The 18955-nt window shown below is 39.6% G+C and overlaps 1 protein-coding gene across 1 annotated transcript; it reads left to right on the forward strand.

Annotated features, from left to right (window-relative positions):
* Window positions 1-699: 699 nt before the first annotated feature.
* IYD (iodotyrosine deiodinase) lies at window positions 700-16908 on the forward strand. Its single transcript, XM_026044421.1, has 6 exons — window positions 700-715; window positions 2110-2530; window positions 10620-10814; window positions 12608-12767; window positions 14288-14444; window positions 16397-16908. Exons 2-6 carry the CDS (start codon window positions 2350-2352, stop codon window positions 16577-16579), a joined length of 876 nt encoding a protein of 291 aa, XP_025900206.1. The 5' UTR covers window positions 700-715; window positions 2110-2349; the 3' UTR covers window positions 16580-16908.
* Window positions 16909-18955: the final 2047 nt, after the last annotated feature.

Raw genomic sequence — 18955 nt, forward strand, 5'->3', positions numbered from 1 at the left:
AACAACAGGATTGAGCCTTCTATATTGCTTTTTTATTCTCCTTCAGCACAGACCAGCCTCTCTGCAGAATGGATTCTCAGCTGCAAAGCATCCAGATGCTAACTTGTGTGCATGTGAATATTCAAGGTTAATGGAAATATATTCCTTGCGAGAAAAACAGTTGGTGGCAWTCAGACTACGTTCCTTTTTCCTTCTCTGACATGAAGTAGAATGTTGAAAATCTGATAAAACCCATTCTTCTTATATGAACGAAATTACTGTTTCTAATTGGGATTAGGTGAAGTATTCTTCCTCCTGACTGGATGGCCAGCAGGCTAGAGAAACAGATTTAAATATTTGCTCTAAATCAAAGATAGAGAAGATAATTTTATCTCTTTCTCCCGTGTGATAATTGTTGTCTTTTGTATTCATGTGCAGTGTACATGTTTTTTTTCTATGTTTTTTACAGGAAAGCCAAATTCATGCAGATGATCCAGATTGGTATATGTACTGGAGAAAAAGAAGGGGAAGATTTGTGGTTAAAGTTTTAAAGTGGGTGGCCCTCTTAGTCAGAGGTAGGTGCCTATCTAGCATCAGTTTGACCTAAGTCAACTTCTGTTTGTCCTATGATGGTCTTGTCCTAGTTCTGGAGGATACTCAGATCCATATYACATGGTGTCCATAACTTGTATGGAAGGACCAGGACCTATCTTGGACTGAAGGGCTGCGTGATGAGGTAGGATGCACTGCCACAGTAATGAAGTATTCTGTACCTGAGGTGGGTAACACCCACCGTGGGTCCAAGCTGGGAGACAGTTTCATTTTGCCTTTAAGCACATCTWGGTGGAACATGCATAGTTCAGTAATCTTTATGGCCTGCAGAAACTAGTGAGGTCCTTGTATGAAAAAAGACACRTGCCTGGACTATCAGCCACACAATCTTTGTACATAGCCAAGTGATATGGCCTGACTTGGCCCCTTGAATGCCATAAGTTCCTTTGCTTGCACACCAAGGCAGCCTTTCATTTGTGCTTCAGATGCACAGACCTCTCCTCTAAGCATCTGACTGTACCCCCCCAAAGCATGTGAGGGCAGAGAGCACATGGCAGGGCCCCTTTGGAGTGTCACTGTTTAGTGGGACCGCTATGAGTGTGCTCAGTGCTGCAAAACTGGGGATCCAAAATATGTGAGTGACCATGACATGAGTGAGACCTTGTCAAGACAAAACCTCAGCACACCCCAATTTTGCCTCTCCCACTTGTGCTCTGCTTTCTGCAGAGACAGGGTAGAGGACTGTGGTTCACACAGTCCCTTACCCTCAGTGGGCTTATCCAAGTGCAGACAAGCTTGTTATGGACACGGGGACTTCAGAGCTGGCCTGTGCAGAGTGAGATAAGGCTTGGCAGGGTTGGTGCTTAGTCAGGACTAAAAAGGACGATTGGCACATGGTCAGTATTTGCTGTAGTGTGCTCTCCAGCACGCCCCTTAGCACCCATTGCCATCTGATTTTTCATTATCCTGAATGTCCCAACTGTCCCACATAAAGAGACTGATTCAATACTGTGGTATTGATTCAGTTCCCAAGCAGCTGACTCAGAAGAAAAAAACAGATTAAACATTTAAACATTGACCATTCCTGGATTACACCAGACTCCTACCACTTTATAAGCCTTCCTTTGATAAGATAAATGAATTAGAATGTTAAAATTCACTACAATATAGATGCTTCAATCCTCAAACCTTTTTTTGTTTCTATTCCCTGAAATTTCCMGTTTTCTTCCAAAACTTCCAGAATGGATAGAGGGTTCTGCAAATAATCTCATTCATGCTTCATACAGAGGTAACTCTACCAGTTATTTGTTTTATTGGCCTGTTTATACAGCCAAAGGTTACTCTATAAACTCATGTTCAATTGATCGTATTCCACTTTCCCARGATACATGTAGTTGGACTAGAAACTATGAGTTAATCATTAAGGAGAAGTTGTCAGTTTTAAAAAGTCACATTCCTAATTCTTATACTCGTTACTCTAAGTACGATTATTAGAATCTACAAAACCAAAACAGTCATGGGGGAGTGGTTTTTCTTGGTCTGATGTTTTGAAGTTGGGTTTTTTTTTTCATTTTACAGCCTCTATGTATTCGTATATGGACAGTGCCTCTGCTCGCAGTTTCTTCCCTGCACGAGACTGCAGGGACAGTGGCTGAGAAGTGAAAGCAGAAGAGAGGCTGAGGAGCAAACCCTCCTTCCTTTTCTGTAGCTGAGTCCACCCCTTTCTGCTTACTGCCTTTCTGCTGTTCCCATTCTCTCCTCCTTTTCTCAGGAGAGCAAATATTGAACTCGGAAAGACAGCTCCACATTTCCATAGACATGGTATTCTTTTCCTCCCTGACCCCAGTCTTTATAGCTATTATATGTGTTTTGATTGGAGTAATACTGAAGAAGAATAATGGAGAAAGAGGAAAACATGAGATTAAAAGCAAGCCTCCATCTCGCCCATGGGTGGATGAAGACTTAAAAGATGGCTCTGACCACCAAGTAGAGGAAGAAGGTAAGAAACATATTAACCAGGGGAGTAATTTAGATGTCTGAATTTGATTTGCTGTTATGAATAAAGGAGGTGTGATCCTGGACCTCCCCAGGATGGTGGGGTGTACTGTACTAGTGCTACATTGCTGTCGTGCCTTGAGCTCATCAGCTCTGGGGAAGGAGGCACTGCAGGTGCAGTCTTGGTCCTTGTGTAAATCTCTRTTTCCTTCAGATTCCACAGGTTGGGTTGCAAAAGAAAAAAAGCAAGGAGGAATCTCTCTTGTCCTGCCCAGAATACCTCATAACTATGAAGCACTCTGTGGAGAAYATAGGAAAGAAAGGGGATTCTGCTAAAGCCCCCTCCCTTTCCCCTGTCCTCATTAATAAGGGAAAGGGAAAAAACAAGCATTAAGTTTCTGTCTGCATGTTAGTTTTGTGGATATCTTATCCAACCTACCTTCCCGTGCTAYATGGTACAGTCTGTGTTTGATCTCTGCATTCACAAAAGAGATGGGAATGGATTTATTCCACTTGTCTGCTCATTTTCATGAATTGTTTCTRCTATCAAAATATGTGTTCAGTTTTCATTCCTGAAGTACCTGCTATGTGATCTCTGTGAATATCTGCGAGAGCTCTATCTGGTTTAGAACTGGGGTCATTTTGGAGGCAATCTGTAAAATTTTTAAGAACAAAATGTGGTGATGATCTAATCTCTGTTCACCCAGCTGCATATCTGCACCYGTACAGAATGTCCTTTCCCACAGCATTGACTTTAGTTGTAAAACTGTGACATAAGTATGAGCATAAAATATCCTCTTCATATTTTTTCCCCTTCACTATCGTGCATAAGCTCCATTAATTTTCTTGTAAAGTCAAGTTTTGTTCCTGTAATGCTTTCAACTTTCAACACAACTTTCTCTTTTTTCCCCCCTAATGTTACTTTTGAAAGCTTTTTTCTCCCTAATGACACATTCCCCAAGTCAACTTCTAGGAATGCTGGCACTTAAATTGTTTTYCTTAGCAATATGCCTGTTGCTAAGAAACATTATTTCTGTTGAGTGAGATGATTGCAGCTTGAAATGTTGTATACCAATTTTCAGAAACCTTTGAGACTTGAGACCTTTTTAACCAAGGTGATTGTTTCCAAAATATGCAAAATMGGTTTAAATGTTAGTTCTAGGCTTTATCTTCCTTTATACAATGCAAAACAGATTATTTGAAAAATTATACAGTATTTACTTTCTGTCACTTATTGTAGYTCAAATCAGCATAAAGCAGAAAAGAATGTGGCCACCTTGATAGCAATATTTTTCTACTAATGTTATAATTAAAGATCAAATAATATTTGCCTTATTAATGTTCAGATTTTCACTTAGTAGATGCTAGAAGTAGAAATAGAAACATAGAATGTAAATAGAGCTTTTGTTAATGTAAGAGAACACTTTGCATGCTGTATCAATTCTACTACTCTACTAATATATCTTTCTTTATTGGAAAAGCTCCTTTCTACTTAAAGGTCTCATGTTGGCTTGTGTTTAAAGGTGAAGTTCCTCTGGAGACAGTTTGAGTTAAAAAAGATCTGGCATTTTTAAGGGCTTCTCTAAAACTAAAATCTAGGCCCTCTCTAGTTAAAAGAGCTGAATTTTGGATAGCCCCCAGGTATGAAGAAGCAGCTAAGGACCAAGTCCTTCCATACCTGACCATGATCAAAGAGAGGGCACTCTACCAAGCAAATGAAGCAAACCAAAAGCACCCAGCACTCTTACTGCATGGTGAGGCTTCAAGAGGCAAATCATGTTCTTCAGCTGCACCACAAAACTGCTCCACCTTGTTTGGACCATCACCAGCTGCGTGAGCAGTGAAGCAGGGATGTTTCCCTGGCAAGGTGCACACCTGTGTGTGGTAAACAGCATTAAGTGTCATTAACTGAACTGCTTGGATAGACTCTGTAGAGTCACTTCAGGCAAGAGAAAGGCAGAAGCACCTACTGGGGAAGTGAATGGCTGCTCAGGTGCTACCAAGCTTGTCCTTGCTGTGCTATCTCTGGCTGAAGGTAAGGTTGTTTCTTGGGGCAGGCAGAAAGCCATCTCTCTTGTTAAGTGGGCGGCATTCAGGCAGTCAATTTGTTTAATGTCTTGGCTGGCAGTGCTTCAGATTTGTCTGCATGTCTGACTGTCCTATGACAAAATTTTTCCTCATTTTTGAGATCCACAATGAGAAATTGTCATACAGCAGATTAACAAAAATGGCCTTTGTGTATGTACATATGGCCACGTACTGYATTAGGCCATATGTGATTACCGCTGAGACACAGCCAGAAAACCTGTTTCTTCAGCTTTGTTTTGAACGATGAATCAGAATGGATCTCTCTTAGTCATGGGCATCTGGTCCCAAACTGGTAGTACCTAGTCCCTCACAATGCTACCCTTATATCCTTAGATCTAGACTGTTGCTAGGGCAAATGCAGACAAATGATTCAGACTTCAGCCTGGGGAACTGAGTGAGCATAATGCTCCTGTAATCACATCCTTCCCCACTTAATTAGTATACTACACCTGTTAGGCTCAAATCAAGAAGCACTTTCTGGTTCCTATGTGAAGGTCAAACAATTGATGGATAAGGTAAATACAGAACCATTTTACAGTGGCGTAGAGGGTTAGAATTAATTTGATTTGTGCCCTTGTTACTCTGGGCATCCACTGCAGAGATTATCAGCAAAGGTATTTTATTGCTGTATGTTTAACTGTGAGGACTTTGCTTGGTAATATATTGTACTTAAGGACTACAAAAGAAGGTGCAAAAGCCTAAATCTCTTTTGAAAATGCCTTGCTCATTGCTTGTGGTAGTTCTTAAAATAGATCTCTCCCAATTTGAAAAACTTCTTCTCTCCTTCACAGCACATCCAAAGGTTTCTCATATCTTTTAATAATAAAGGTAGTGATATGAGTGAGGCAGTAGCAGTTTATTTTTCCAATTTAATATCAATTTGTTATTATATGTCATTTRGGAACATAAATGTGTTATTTAGGAACACAGGGTTTACAAGAGTATAGTGTGTCATGGTSTTTATCTCCCTGCTGTCCTAGTCTCTATCATCAGTTGACTGAGCTTCTCTTAAAAACTGGCCTTTTGATACCATGTAATTAATCTTGCTGGAAGGCTATGCCAAGGCTTCCCACTACAAGTTAAAAATTTCTTCTAATTGCCAGCCCTGCTATATTCCTACTATGTTTCCCTGCTTTCATGCCAAAAAGAACAAGGAGGTCAGCACTTAAAAATCCAAAGGTGTGGTTACTTAGTTGATATRCATTTAATTACTTCTCCATATATTTTATCCTTTTACTGGAGAAAAGGAGGAAAAAAAAGAATGAGAAACTTGGGAAGTAGTTCCTTACATGAGAAACTAAAGTGAATATTTTGCAAAATAGATACATTAGACTTGAGTTAATAGTAATGTTCCTTAAGGATCAGTCTTGGGACTAGTCTTTATTAGCTGATGCCTTTGTCATAAAACCAAAGAGTGTGCAAGTGGAATTTGTTGATAACACAAAATCACAAGCTACTAACACAAGGGAGTATCAGTGTGGGTGAAAAGAGCGACCAACAGAAATGAAATGGCAAGTCGCTGCAGTGATGTGAGTTTGTGTTATTAGGAAGTCATAGTAAGAATTATTGCTGCAGTCTGAGGTGTGGAATTTATTATATGGCCTGTAAGCTGWTTATTTGCTTCAGTGTGAGCTGCTGGGAAGAAGGCAAGATTTCACTTGGGATTTCTGAGCCAAAGCCAACGCAGCGTTGCTTAAAAAATCAGGAAATTGAGTGGGCTACTGTAAAGGCACAACAGAAGTGATAGGAATCTAAGGAATGTGGCTAATAAGGTATGGACTCACTAGCAAGATGCTTGTTGTCCGTCAGATGATGGAATACATAGAAATCTAAACAAGACATTTGTAGTATTGGAAAATGTGGATGTATAGACAGGAATATGTCCAAACACAGCAACTAAAGATGTAGAGAGCATGCACTGAACAGATTGTGCAGATAATGATTCTAGCTTAACATACGGATAGTATTAACTGCTAAGACTGAATGGCAGACTCATAGTAGAAGAGAATAAATAATATAGATGAATATATATATATATATTTTAAATTGCTTGGAGAGCTATATTTTTTAAGTCACCTCTGTCACTTCTAGGTTCTTCTCGTGCTCTTCCAATATTCTCATTTTGAGTGTGTGAAACTCTTTCTTATTTCTAATATATATTTCTGGAGAGTTCCTTCTCTTATATGGAAAAACAAACAAACAAGCCTCATAAGATTTAGCTCAGTCTGGCCTTAGGTAATATTGCAAGTCTAATGCTTTCCAGCTTTCTCTGATAGYCAATCTTTTTCTTCCATTCCTAACTGCTTGTATATCATTTCTTTGAGACATTTACTAAATTGATTATATCTGTCCGTTTAGAACAAAAATGAATTTTATACCTCTGATTTGAAGAAGTCTTCTTGATCCATGKGTTCTTCAGTCCGAGCTCTCCAACTTATTTTCTCTTAGTCTCTTATATTCCTRAAGTTTATTCCTTTAAAAATTGTGACCCACAGTAATAGACTCACTTTTCTTTACCTTTTTCATTTAGTCAATTAAACTTAATCAATTGCTAATCTCAATGTAGGGATACTTTTTTTTCTTTTTAACAATGTCTACTGCKTTCAATGAAACTGAAGGTAAGACAATCACCAAACCAATAAAAGATCAAATTATTTGATTAAGGCATCAGCTGCTTCAGCAGGGAAGCCTGGTTTCTAGTACTACCACTGTATTTTCTCTTTTATATATATCTAGAAAGTTATACCACCCACGTATACCTCAGAACAGCAACACAGTTGAGACATTAGGGTGTTCTCTTAAAAATATGTCCTGAGATTCAGATGTGACATTGGGGGCCTTTGTAGGCTGCACACTACCACAAAAGCAAGTGCATCTGTAAAAACTAGGTTTTAAAATTTCTTTTTTTTTTTAGTTTAGTTTCTATTTTTTTTGCAGTCTAGCATAATATCAGTTATTCCCTATTTTTTTAATCAATATGCTTCCTGAACAGGGCAGACCAGCTGCTGCTGTTGCTATTGCATCCTGATTCTCTGCTCTCTGTCGTGGCTTGTTCTATGTGCTGTGCAGACACTGGTAGCTCTTCCAGTTTATTGCGTTAGGCCTCTGTACTCAACTGGCCACAAACATCCCCCTTTGACTAAGGGCAGTCTTTCCACTATGTCAGGTCTCTAAATACTGTGTTTATCAATATAAGTAATTTAATTTTGCTGCTTATCTTGCTGTTCTTTGACATTTACATATCTATTGCTGATTTATCACCTACYTTGTTTTCCTCTCTGTATTTTAAAGTCAGGTACACAGATTACACAAAGTTCTACCAGACCTGGCTCTCATTTAACAGACTTTCTTTCRTAAAGGATTTTGGTAGTTTATACACTAGTTTAAATATCTCTAACTAAAAAAGATATTTCATGGTTTTGCAATAATCCTAGAAAAAGAAATGACYAAGAATGCCCTTGATCTGCTTAGGAACCAAAATCAAATTAATAAATCTTCATCATCAGTGGAGGCTAAATGAAAGACAAAGTGCACTGAATGTATCCCATTTCCTGCTTTTTGAATTTTCCTAAATCCCCATCCTACGAAAGTAAACAATGAGAGCACATGAGAACTCTTGGGTCCTGAAGATAGTTTTGATTATGTCTGGGATTATTCCCAGGGCATACAGCAGTAACTTGTTACTGGGAAATGGATAGGGATGATCTCTACAGCATATTCAGTGGTCACCGCAGCAAATAGTACAGATTGACCCAGAATTTTCACCGAGAGATCAATCTAATACCTACTTTGAATATAGCTTTTTGGTCAGATTCTGCTTTCTGATGCATGTGCACAGGCTGAGCTGATTTCAGTGTTTTGTTAACATAAAGACAAAATTTTCCCCATTTAGATACTCCTCATACAATAGTGATGATGGATAAAACTAAGCCATATTCCACGTCTGTGTAACTGCTAGGTCTTGGTTCATCAAAGAATATTTTTTCTTGTAGTAGCAGAACTGCTATATGCAAGATGGATTTGGGGAAGGAGGATTTATTTTATTGGACAAATCAAACCAGTTGCAAGCAGCAAACCAGCTTGCAGCTACATCTGACCTTCACAAGAAGCTTGAATTAACTTATGATGTGCCTAAAGCTTGCATGTTTTCTTCTCGTATCTGTATCAGTGGGTTAATTACTGTTGAGCAAGCTCTACAGCATGCAGAGATATTGTGCATACAGGAAATGGACTACAGAATGATTATTTATTGGTTAGTATACATTGTAGATAGCTAGGACAAATGAGCTACTAGGCTAGGCAGTGATAGGCTTATCTATCCTAATGAGGAAAAGATTGCTGACTTGACATCTTGTTTTTTTTCTTGTACGGCTTTACACTTTTTCAGATCACACTTTTTTCTCACAAATGTTTGAGCTGCTAAATATCACTGCCTTAGATATTATACTTCTGCTTGTAGCAAATCTTTATTGTTTTTATTATTTTATTATTCTTATGTAGTATGTCTTCATTTCATATTTCTGAAATCTTCCCAGCAGAAGATGGTAAAACTGAGCTCAGGTCAATAGGTCTCCTATTATATGGACCCAGTAAGCTGGGCTGAGGGTTACATCTTCTTCCAAACTGTGATGTAGAGAGACAAGAGGAGGAGAAATGTATCCTGAGATCTGCTCCACAGCTACATTCCCTGGCAATCTTCATGGAGAGATTGTATACTGACTTTCTTACAGGGGCAGTGAGGTCAGCCTGTCTTACCTGACACACTTTCATTCATTAGTAGTCTAACATGCCAGATCCCCAGCTGAAGCTCTTCCTCTTCACAGATCACCACACTATTTGCTAGTGTAAGCATAGCTGTTGTAACTCATGGTATCCCCTTCAGCAAGTGAAGGAGGAGCAGCAAAATGAGAACGTGAAAGTTTCTGAAGGTCACCAGAATGCTAGCAAAGGGCAATAGCTGCTATTGAATTATCATCCATGATAATAAGCATAAAACAAAAAGAGCAGATGAGAAAGATGTGTCCTCTTTGCTTTTTTTCTTTTTTTTCAGTTGCTATCTATGTTTGCACTGGAGACTGCTATGATTTTTTGAATACCCTAAAGGCGCCTGAAAAAAAACTGGATTATTTTTCTCCTGAATCAGCACTCTGTAGCAGATTGCTCAATACTATCGACTAGTTGAAATGCAAAATTTAAATGGCTTTTGCTTCTATTTCATATTTGCAAAAAATGCTATCCTCGCTAATATGAGGAATGCAGGGGAAAAAGAAGCTGAATTTGGGTTCAACACGTATGGTATTAAAAAAAATGGAGGGAGCGAGATTTTCATGAAATGAAGCACAGTTTAAGTTCTTAAATTATAGGCAAGAAATACAATATTCTGCATTTAATACATTGTTATCCTAAGTGTAGCTGTCTCTCATCCATTTTGCCTCGTGCTGAAAGTCTTCTGAAACCAAGTAACTTAACCACAAATTCCATTTGCACAGAGCCTAACCTGGTAATGTTCCTGGGATGAAACACGAATATGGGCAGGAGCTGGCAGCCAACATTCAACCCTTCCGAGGAGCTTTTACACATCTTGCTAGACAAACCCTCACCTGGACTTTAGTAATTTGATTGTTTTTTTTTCTTAGTAGAATGCTTGCAAAAGGACATCATTCACATTTACTTAATGGAGAAAGAGGGCTGTATTTTGGCCTCTTTGACACTGCAGTTTCTTGTAAAGTCAGCCTGTAAACCACTTTTGCAGGCAGGTTTGCACACTGCAGTGCAGAAGGCCATAACTGGATCCTGGATCACGCTTGCTAGAGTGAGCCAAAAGATTCCCCCTCCCTAGTTCCCCTCTTTGGCTCATGGCTTTTAAACATGCTTATTTGATAGCAGGAGCTAAAAATCCCTGAGTTGTGCCTGCTGTAACCCCAGACTAAGGCTTTCCAGCAGTGCAGAAGTGCCATAGCAAAGAAATCCCTAATATTTCCTGCTTCACTTTTGTTTTCTCACAGAGGTTGATGAAGAGTGGCAAGGATTTGATGAAAATATTGCCCACGTCCCCTTCACCGCTGAGCGCTACTCTGAGGCTGAGATGATTAAAAGGTCACAAGAGTTTTACAAACTTCTTAATAAGAGGCGGTCTGTCAGGTTTCTCAGTGATGAGCCAGTCCCCAGGGAGGTTATCGATAACGTCATCAGAACAGCAGGTATGGTACCGAATGGGTAAAGGTCTGCAAAATAAAAAAGAAAAAGACTATAGCATGACTGTTCAGCTCAGTTATAGTGCTGCACAAAAGCTGAAGGACTTAGGATGTGGCGGTTGCTTTCCATTTTCATTGTAACAAGAAGAAAAAAAAAAAGATTATTTCAACAGCATGAAATTTTCAATCTTTAAAATATGTTTTAAATATCTTCTTTTTTAAAAAAATGTTTATCATGTGGAGCTTTTGTTTGGTGTTTTTTTTCCTTAAAAAAAAAACAGAGATTGATCCACCCAAGCAAAATATTTTGCTAYCATGGATGTTTAAGATTTATCAGAGAAAAAAGGTTTTCTTTCCCCACCATTACTACAAATCCCATCCATTTCAACCTCAGTCCCTGATTTCTATTGTGTATGACTGGAGTGTTATGCTAAGGACCATGGTCAAGGTTACTTGAGTGAGTGTCAGAAATAAATTTTTATTTTTTGAGAATTCCTGTRTTTCAGATCATTATGGTAATGCCCGGGCCTAATCTCATCTCTATTCTAGCAATGTTGACTTCAGCGAGGAATGAATTTGACCCTCATTATTTCTTTTAATCTATGAACCAGCTGCTGTTAGTACAGCAAAATTTTCACAAGCTTCCTTAAAGGAAAGTTCAACAGCCTCTAACAGGATTAATAATAGAGATTCTTAGCATCTGAAGTGCATTATTTTTCCTTTAAAAACTGTATGCTGCTTTTTACTGCACATTTTTTGAGTCTCCATCTTCTTCTAATTAGCTGGGACTCATTAAAACACTAAACATGTTTTGGCAAATGCAGCAAAGTGAACAAGCCTGGAGTACAGATGAAGTGCTTTGTAACCCTGAAAGCTTTGTGGGGAGGAAGAGAAAACAAAGCAAAATATAAATGTCACAAGTAGTTATTCAATGTGAGGAGGGGCAAGGCTCTTGATTTAACCATGTAATATAAAAGAGAGTTTAAGCTTTTTACTTACAGTGTTTCTTAAGCTGAATTTAGTCCTCCAAGAAGAAAATATACAGTCTGCAAAAGCTTCCAGTATCTGTAAAATGTTTACAAGGGACTGGAAGACCTAAATGAGCTCCTTAACCTATTGCTCTGTGAGCTTGCACAGCTATGYATATTCTTCAGGTTTGGGCTTTCATCTGTTAGGCAGATAAAATGCCCTCCAATGGTGTTGCTGTGTGATGATCAGCATTGAAAGAGCAAGTGCAGACTGAGTATTTGCACACATACTTTCACCAGCTGTCTTTGGCACAACAAATGGGACCTGTATGTTGCATGGCAGATGTTTGCATCCTGCAGTTCCTCATCTTTGTCTGCAAGCAGTGGGTTCCTGTGCATGGCTGGTTAGCCTTGCTTCCCCAAAAGCCATTAGCTTTGCCCTTCAGCCAAAACCTTTTCTCAAAGCTGGCTGCATATTCAGAGGGTGCATTGCTGTGGACAGAATGTTTTGTGCTAACAGTTAAATAGCACCATGTTAATGTCTCATGCAAAGCACAGAGGAATTTATTAAAACGTCTAAGTTTTGCTTCCCATGTAAGGTGGCTATTTAAAGAGATCAACCTCTGTCACTGAATGGTATTTTATATTCTTCAAGATACAAATGAATAGCGATTGTGAGCAAGAGCTTATTTCTTCCCATTTTATCAACTTGCTTTCCCATTGCTTTGGTGGTCAGTCCCAAAAGCTATGAAGAAAAGCTGATACCTCTCCAAAGTAGGCCCTCCTCCAGCTTCATGCCCAATTTTCATCTTTTCCTGTTTTTGTGCCCAGGTACTTCACCCAGCGGAGCGCACACTGAACCCTGGACCTTTGTGGTAGTGCAAGATCCAGAGATAAAACACAAGATTCGGGAAATTGTAGAAGAAGAAGAAGAAATAAACTACAAAAAAAGGATGGGAGACAGATGGGTTAATGACCTGAAAAGACTGAGGTATAAAAAAATCAATTGCCTGAGTGCTTTGAAGTGAGATGGAGTTTGGTATAAGAAAGATTAGACTGAGAAATTATATATAGCTTCCCCTTTTGTGTTTTTTTTCCCCACATATTTTTAGGATGAAATATACCCTTAAATATTCAGCTCAAGTTAAACAACTTCGTTTTGAAAATTTTCATTCAGATCCATGTTTCTTTGTTTCCCCTGTTTTCCTGCTCTACATAGGAGGGAAGCAGTGATATATTTCACACTTTCTGATTACAGGAGAAGGAAGAAGTTGGGGTCAGAGACTCTCCTGGTCAGGAAGTTGTCAGAGTCTCTCTATATTGTGGCCCTGTGGTTTGCAACTGGGAAGAGGAAACTCTTTTCTGGAGAGAGTAGAGATCTCACCCAGCAGGAGCTCAATAAAAATGACTATCTTTATATTTTAATGCTGGCTGCCTTGTTCTAAGAGTGAGTTGAAAAGCGGTACTTAATGGACAGACACAGACACACACCTGTGTGCCTCAGCCTTATCAGAAGTGACTCGTGCTCTTATTATTCTGCAGTCATTAATGTTCAGCTCACATATGTCCATGTTACACACCACACAATCCTCTGTACAGCTTTGTCTTGATTCTTAAGATGACAGGAATCTTACTGAATCTTACTGAAAGTGCCACAGTTTAGAAAATCCAAGTGATACAAGAAGCTTGTCTTGCCTTTTTTTTTTTTTTTTTTTTTCTCCTAGCCAGGCCCTACGCAAGCATTGAATTAAGCAATATTTAATTGTTCCAAATATCTTGCAAAGTCTCATTGACTTGCTTAACTTCACATAACAAGAAGAAATCTATTGCTTGTCAAATGAAACATATGCAAAGCTTTGTAGAGTCAGTTTGCCCAACCTATTTCATAATGCTATTTATTTTCAGGTGAGCAAACATATTTGCTCAAAGGTATTTCTATATTTTGTATGAGAACAGTAAAAAAATCTTTTTTAGCTAAATGCTATATCCTTATTGCACATGTTCTCATAATACTGAATTAAGAATCAAATTAAGTCTAAAAGTGCTGAACTACTCAGAAACTGGATAATAATCTGTAAGAATATATTCAGATTAATACCTTAAACCAAGCAGTATTGAGTATTTTTGCCAGCAGATGATAAAAGGTGAGCTGCAGATCCACAGAATTCCAGGAGTTAAATCATCTCAAGGGCAAATGCTCATGAGGCCAGCTCATAGATAAGAGGCCAAGGTCTACCTCATATTTTTATTCATTTCCACTCTTCTGGGTCAGCACATCAAATCCATGGCTGAAAGTGTTAAAATGGAGAGTTCCATTGAAGTCTTTTTCCACAGAAAATTTCTGCTTAATATGATAATATCTAATTGTTTTCTATAACTGTTGTAATCTCATTTTTAATCTGGTGTTATAATTGTTGTATGCTTTTACTGCACCTCTGCTGGCAGCAAATGTGATTTATGGGAAAGTGAAAAGGTTGCAAAATAATTTTCTTAAACATTATCCTTTTGCAGAACCAACTGGATCAAAGAGTACCTGGACACTGCTCCTTATCTGATTCTCATTTTCAAGCAGGTTTATGGGAGACTTCCAAATGGCAAAAGGAAGACCCATTACTATAATGAAATCAGTGTTTCTATTGCCTGTGGTATCTTGCTTGCTGCACTGCAGGTACGTTGACAGAACTGGCACTCTGGGAGTCAGTGGGGGTCAAGTTTGTTTATTTTGCCCAAAGGAGAACTAAACCCAACCAATTTATATTTGATTTATATACATATATATATATATATTAGAGAGAGAGAGAGCGCAAGATAGAGAGCGAGCACTCCTCCGAAACGGCTCTAATGCCTGGCAATATATCTTAGTTTTGAGTTTTAAAGTCACTCTTTGAATAACTAATTCATTCAATCTGAATTAGAATGAGATTAGAATGAGTTTTCCTACTTAAATACTCAATCCTCATCACCATGAGACATGTTAGTGCTGGTTATGCCCAGGGCCACGTATGAGAAGGTGATTTCTGTCCTCAGTACAGGTTAACAAGAAGAAAAATGTGACACAGCTAATCTTGCAGAGCTGTCACTATTCTCCATGCATAGACTTCAGCATCTGTGATTACTGCTTTATCTTAGCAGTGACATGGCTATACAGTGCCATAGCAGCACCTTTAGAAAACCTTAAAAAAAATGACTTGACTCTAAATCATTTTTAGTGCTGGAATAAAATTTAAAAAAAAAAAAAAAAAGAGGGGCATATTTCATAGAACAGGCTGTACCATTCCCGTCAGTCTTTCTGATGTATTTCTGAAGGTGAACTGATTTCTAAAGCACAGCATGTTTGACATCAGCCACTTGGATTTTCTCAGTGGTTTCTCAGGGTTCAGTTCTGCTTGATACATCTCATGTGCTCACACAAGTGCTTAAATAGCAAAGCTATTCCAGTATTTAGTTTGGCCTGGCAGCAGGATAACAGCAAGATGCCACCTTTTGTATCAGGCCAGCTTCCTACTGGGAACTGCCATTTCTCCTCTATTCTGTACGGAGTGACAGTTCCCTGCCCACATTGCTGTTCTGTWGGAGGATCTCCTTGGTGCAAGATCTGAGAAGGGAGAAGTGCAAGAGCACATCATGGGGATGCTGCTGCTCTGCAGCTGCCCAGGGGGTCTGTGTTTTTCCTCCACGGATCTGAGGGCAAAGGAGATGCACAGGGATGGGGCAGAGCCAGCACTGGCTATGGTCAGAGGCTGTAGGAGTGCCAAGGCTCCACTGAACTCTGAGCAAGCCCAGCACATGAAKAGACTTGTGAGAATCCCTACCAACTGTTCAACTTTTTACTACAGTCTCCTTTGCAGGTCTTAGAAATTACTTGACAATATTAAAGAACACGGTCTCTGTCATAGACCCATAACGTTCAGCATCTCCACTACTAGCTGTCCCCCTCTTCATAAAAACATAGGTGTTACTTAATATGAGAGGTCCACTGCCTGAGTGTTCCAGCTATCTTTTGTATCCTACCCAAAATGTTGCATTAAATAGAGGAGACTAAAATCCACATGCACAACTCTTAGTATGCTCCTCAGCTAGGGGTAGCAACAGCTATTGGATAGGATTAGCCATCTAACTATTTATCAGATGATTTCACTTTTTTTTGTGAGATTTTGTATAAGAGGGTGAAGGATGCATATTTGGGCGTTCTGCTGTAAGGCAAATTATTGGCCACTATGGAAGGTGGCAACTGATTCTAGCTGATATAACTAACAGATGTTATATAGATGCTATAGATGTCAGGAAAAAGTTCTACATGGAAAGAGTAGTCAAGCATTAGAATAGGCTGCCCAAGGAAGTGATGGAATCACCATGCCTGGCATTGTTCAAGRAAAGTGTAGATGAGGCACTTAGGGACATGGTTTAACAGGCATGGCTATTAGTAAATCCAATGTTCTAAAGCCTTACCAGTCTAGTGAAGCAGTATGTCACAGGCTAGTCCATATGAATATGAGTACCGGGCTGATGAGATTCAACTGTGGAGCATTGACCTCCATTTGATTTCTTGTTCCTGATRAGCTGTTGCTATGCGGAGCACAGACCTCCGTGTCACTCCTGTTCCTGCCTGTCCTGTTGCAGAACGCAGGCCTGTACACAGTGACCTCCACACCCTTGAACTGTGGCCCCCAGCTGCGGGTGCTGCTCCAGCGCCCCGCAAATGAGAAGCTGCTCCTGCTGCTCCCGGTCGGCTATCCCAAGAAAGACGCCACTGTGCCTGCGCTGACCCGAAAGCCGCTGGAAGACATCATGGTGTTCATGTGAGCCCTGGGCTCACGTGCTCTTGTGTCTGTTAGTGAGCATTAGTCCTCTAAAGTTGTTGCTGCTTTTCCTGTGAACTGTGCCCAGTTTCCATCCTCCTACATCACTGCAGCTCTGGCTATTTACATCTATGTATCTTTTGGTGCTGGTAATAACAGCAGCTGCTCTACTAATAGCAAGCAGTCAAGAGATGTGAGTTGAACAGGTACTATATCAATGAGCCCAGCTGGACATCTGAGGGACCTTCATCACTTGATTTTTCCTTTGTACTCTTTGAGACAAATCTCTCCTTGAACTGGAATGTATCTGCCCCTAATATTTTTGTGATTACCATTACTCAGTTATTTTCAATTCAGAATGTCAATGGAAGTTGTAATAAAAGATATAAAGAGACCCAAGCAGCTCAGCTGTCTTACACTGCTCAGTGTGTGTTCTTCAAACATCCCTTCTTTTTTACTGTGTTCCATTCTGCATAGGAGGAAGATATTTTTCTCATATATAGTAGCATTTTCCCTACAAGRCTGAGTTCAAAAGCCTTGCTACAGACTTTTCTAAACTATTGATTTTTCAAGTYTCTTCAGATGTGGAAGGCCTAGTACACATACACGTATATATATATATCCTGATATATATATATATATATAATTTGTAAAAAGAATCCAAATAATTTCCTTGTCATTTGTGCGTATCCCAGACACAGTTAAATCATATGACATTATTGGCYAGGGCCCCTGTAGTAGTGGCCTCCCCCAAAAAAGAGCCAGAGTGAACTGTACTGCCTATTATCCTATTAACACTTTCAACTACACCAGTTTTATACACCTAAATTAAACTGCACTAGAGACTCTGATACAAAAGAGATGCTTTTGTGTCATGCCTGATCAGGYATACTCTGGTTTATTTTAAGATCACTTTTCATAAAAGCAACTCTCCCTATAAAGGCCTTGTCCAGCCTCAAGGTTTGAATGGATGTAGTGCATGGAGTGTGTGCTTGGAAAGCGCCTGTGCTGCTATTTCCGTGTTGGCAGAGCCCTCTTGTGGAGCTTTGACTTATTGGAGCAGGTTAAATTCAACAGACTTCAACAAACCTAGAATTTGAAATAAACACCCAGAGAAGAGATTAGATTAGCTTAGTTAAACCTATTCTGTTTAAACCTGTGTAAGCTTTTTTTGTACAAGGTTATTTCTAGTATGGATTCATAACTAAAAACCAAAGAACTAAAACACATTACAAATATATACCTCTCTATACCAAAAAAAGATTATTTTGTTTTCCTTGTGTTAATTCTAGGAATCAATATACACACATACTTGAAAAAAAAGAAGTGCACACACCTACTATAAGGGAGATTCTACCCAGGAAGGCACTTCCAGAATCCCAGAATATATATAAAAGTGAAAAAATATAAAAATAAAAACACTATTCAAATGCAAACATACCAGTAGTATTACAGCAGCTGATGATACTGTGGAGACTCACAAAGCATGTATTGGTGCTGCTGTTGTGACAAGCCTACTTAGAGCCACCAATATTCTCCAGTAAGYGTGCTTTTATTGCTTAGAAAACAAATGAAATAGGAAGAAACGTTGCCTTTCCCTGCAGAACATTTTTAAATAAAATTAAGGATGCCAATTAAATTGCTTTACAGTTAACTAAGAAATTTTCTTTTTTTTTTTGTGTAAGAAAAAATGCGTATTTTTGGCCAGACATCAGTCTATGCTAGGTCTATCACCAAATCCTGCAAAGACATCTTGAAGGCATCAGCCACTGGGGGATGCCAGTCCTGGTGCTCTGGCAACTGAACCCTTTCCTGAACTCTTCTCTGACTGTGATTGGAGCTGAGATACCCTCCGTACATGATAAAATCTCTTTTAAAGGCTGAGCTGGAGTGTGGAGGTGCCTCTAATTGAGGACTGACTGCTACCCAGACAGACTGCAGAGAAACCATGAATCTTGGGATTTGGGGAGTTCTCTAGCAGACATGGGCCCTCCTCATTGCTGGAGTCCTCCTGCCTGCTCCAGCAGCAGTGGGGAAGTTGCAGCCCTGTGGGCTCTGTGCTCAGCTGCACAGCTGGCAGCGCAGCCCTCCAGAGTGTCGGCCACTCCACCCAGCTTGGTGTCATCCACAAACTTGCTCAGGGTGCACTCCGTGCCCTCGTCCAGGTCATTGATGAACAAATTGAACAGCACTGGGCCCAGCACTGACCTCTGGGGGACACCGCTGGCCACAGGCCTCCAACTGGACACAGCCCCATTTATCACCACCCTCTGAGCTCTGCCATCCAGACAGTTCTCAATCCACCTCACTGTGCACTTGTCCAGACCACATTTCCGGAGCTTCCCCATGAGGATGTTACAGGAGATGGTGTCAAAAGCCT

Source organism: Nothoprocta perdicaria, unplaced genomic scaffold (assembly GCF_003342845.1).
Source record: "Nothoprocta perdicaria isolate Ctin4 unplaced genomic scaffold, notPer1 scaffold_36, whole genome shotgun sequence".
NCBI lineage: Eukaryota > Metazoa > Chordata > Aves > Tinamiformes > Tinamidae > Nothoprocta > Nothoprocta perdicaria.

Coding starts and splice junctions, on each gene's coding strand:
- IYD (XM_026044421.1), top strand. CDS start 2,350: ATGGTATTCTTTTCCTCCCTGACCCCAGTCTTTATAGCTATTATATGT. Junction 10,815..12,607: donor TAACGTCATCAGAACAGCAG/GTATGGTACCGA, acceptor TTTTGTGCCCAG/GTACTTCACCCAGCGGAGCG. Junction 14,445..16,396: donor TCTTGCTTGCTGCACTGCAG/GTACGTTGACAG, acceptor GTCCTGTTGCAG/AACGCAGGCCTGTACACAGT.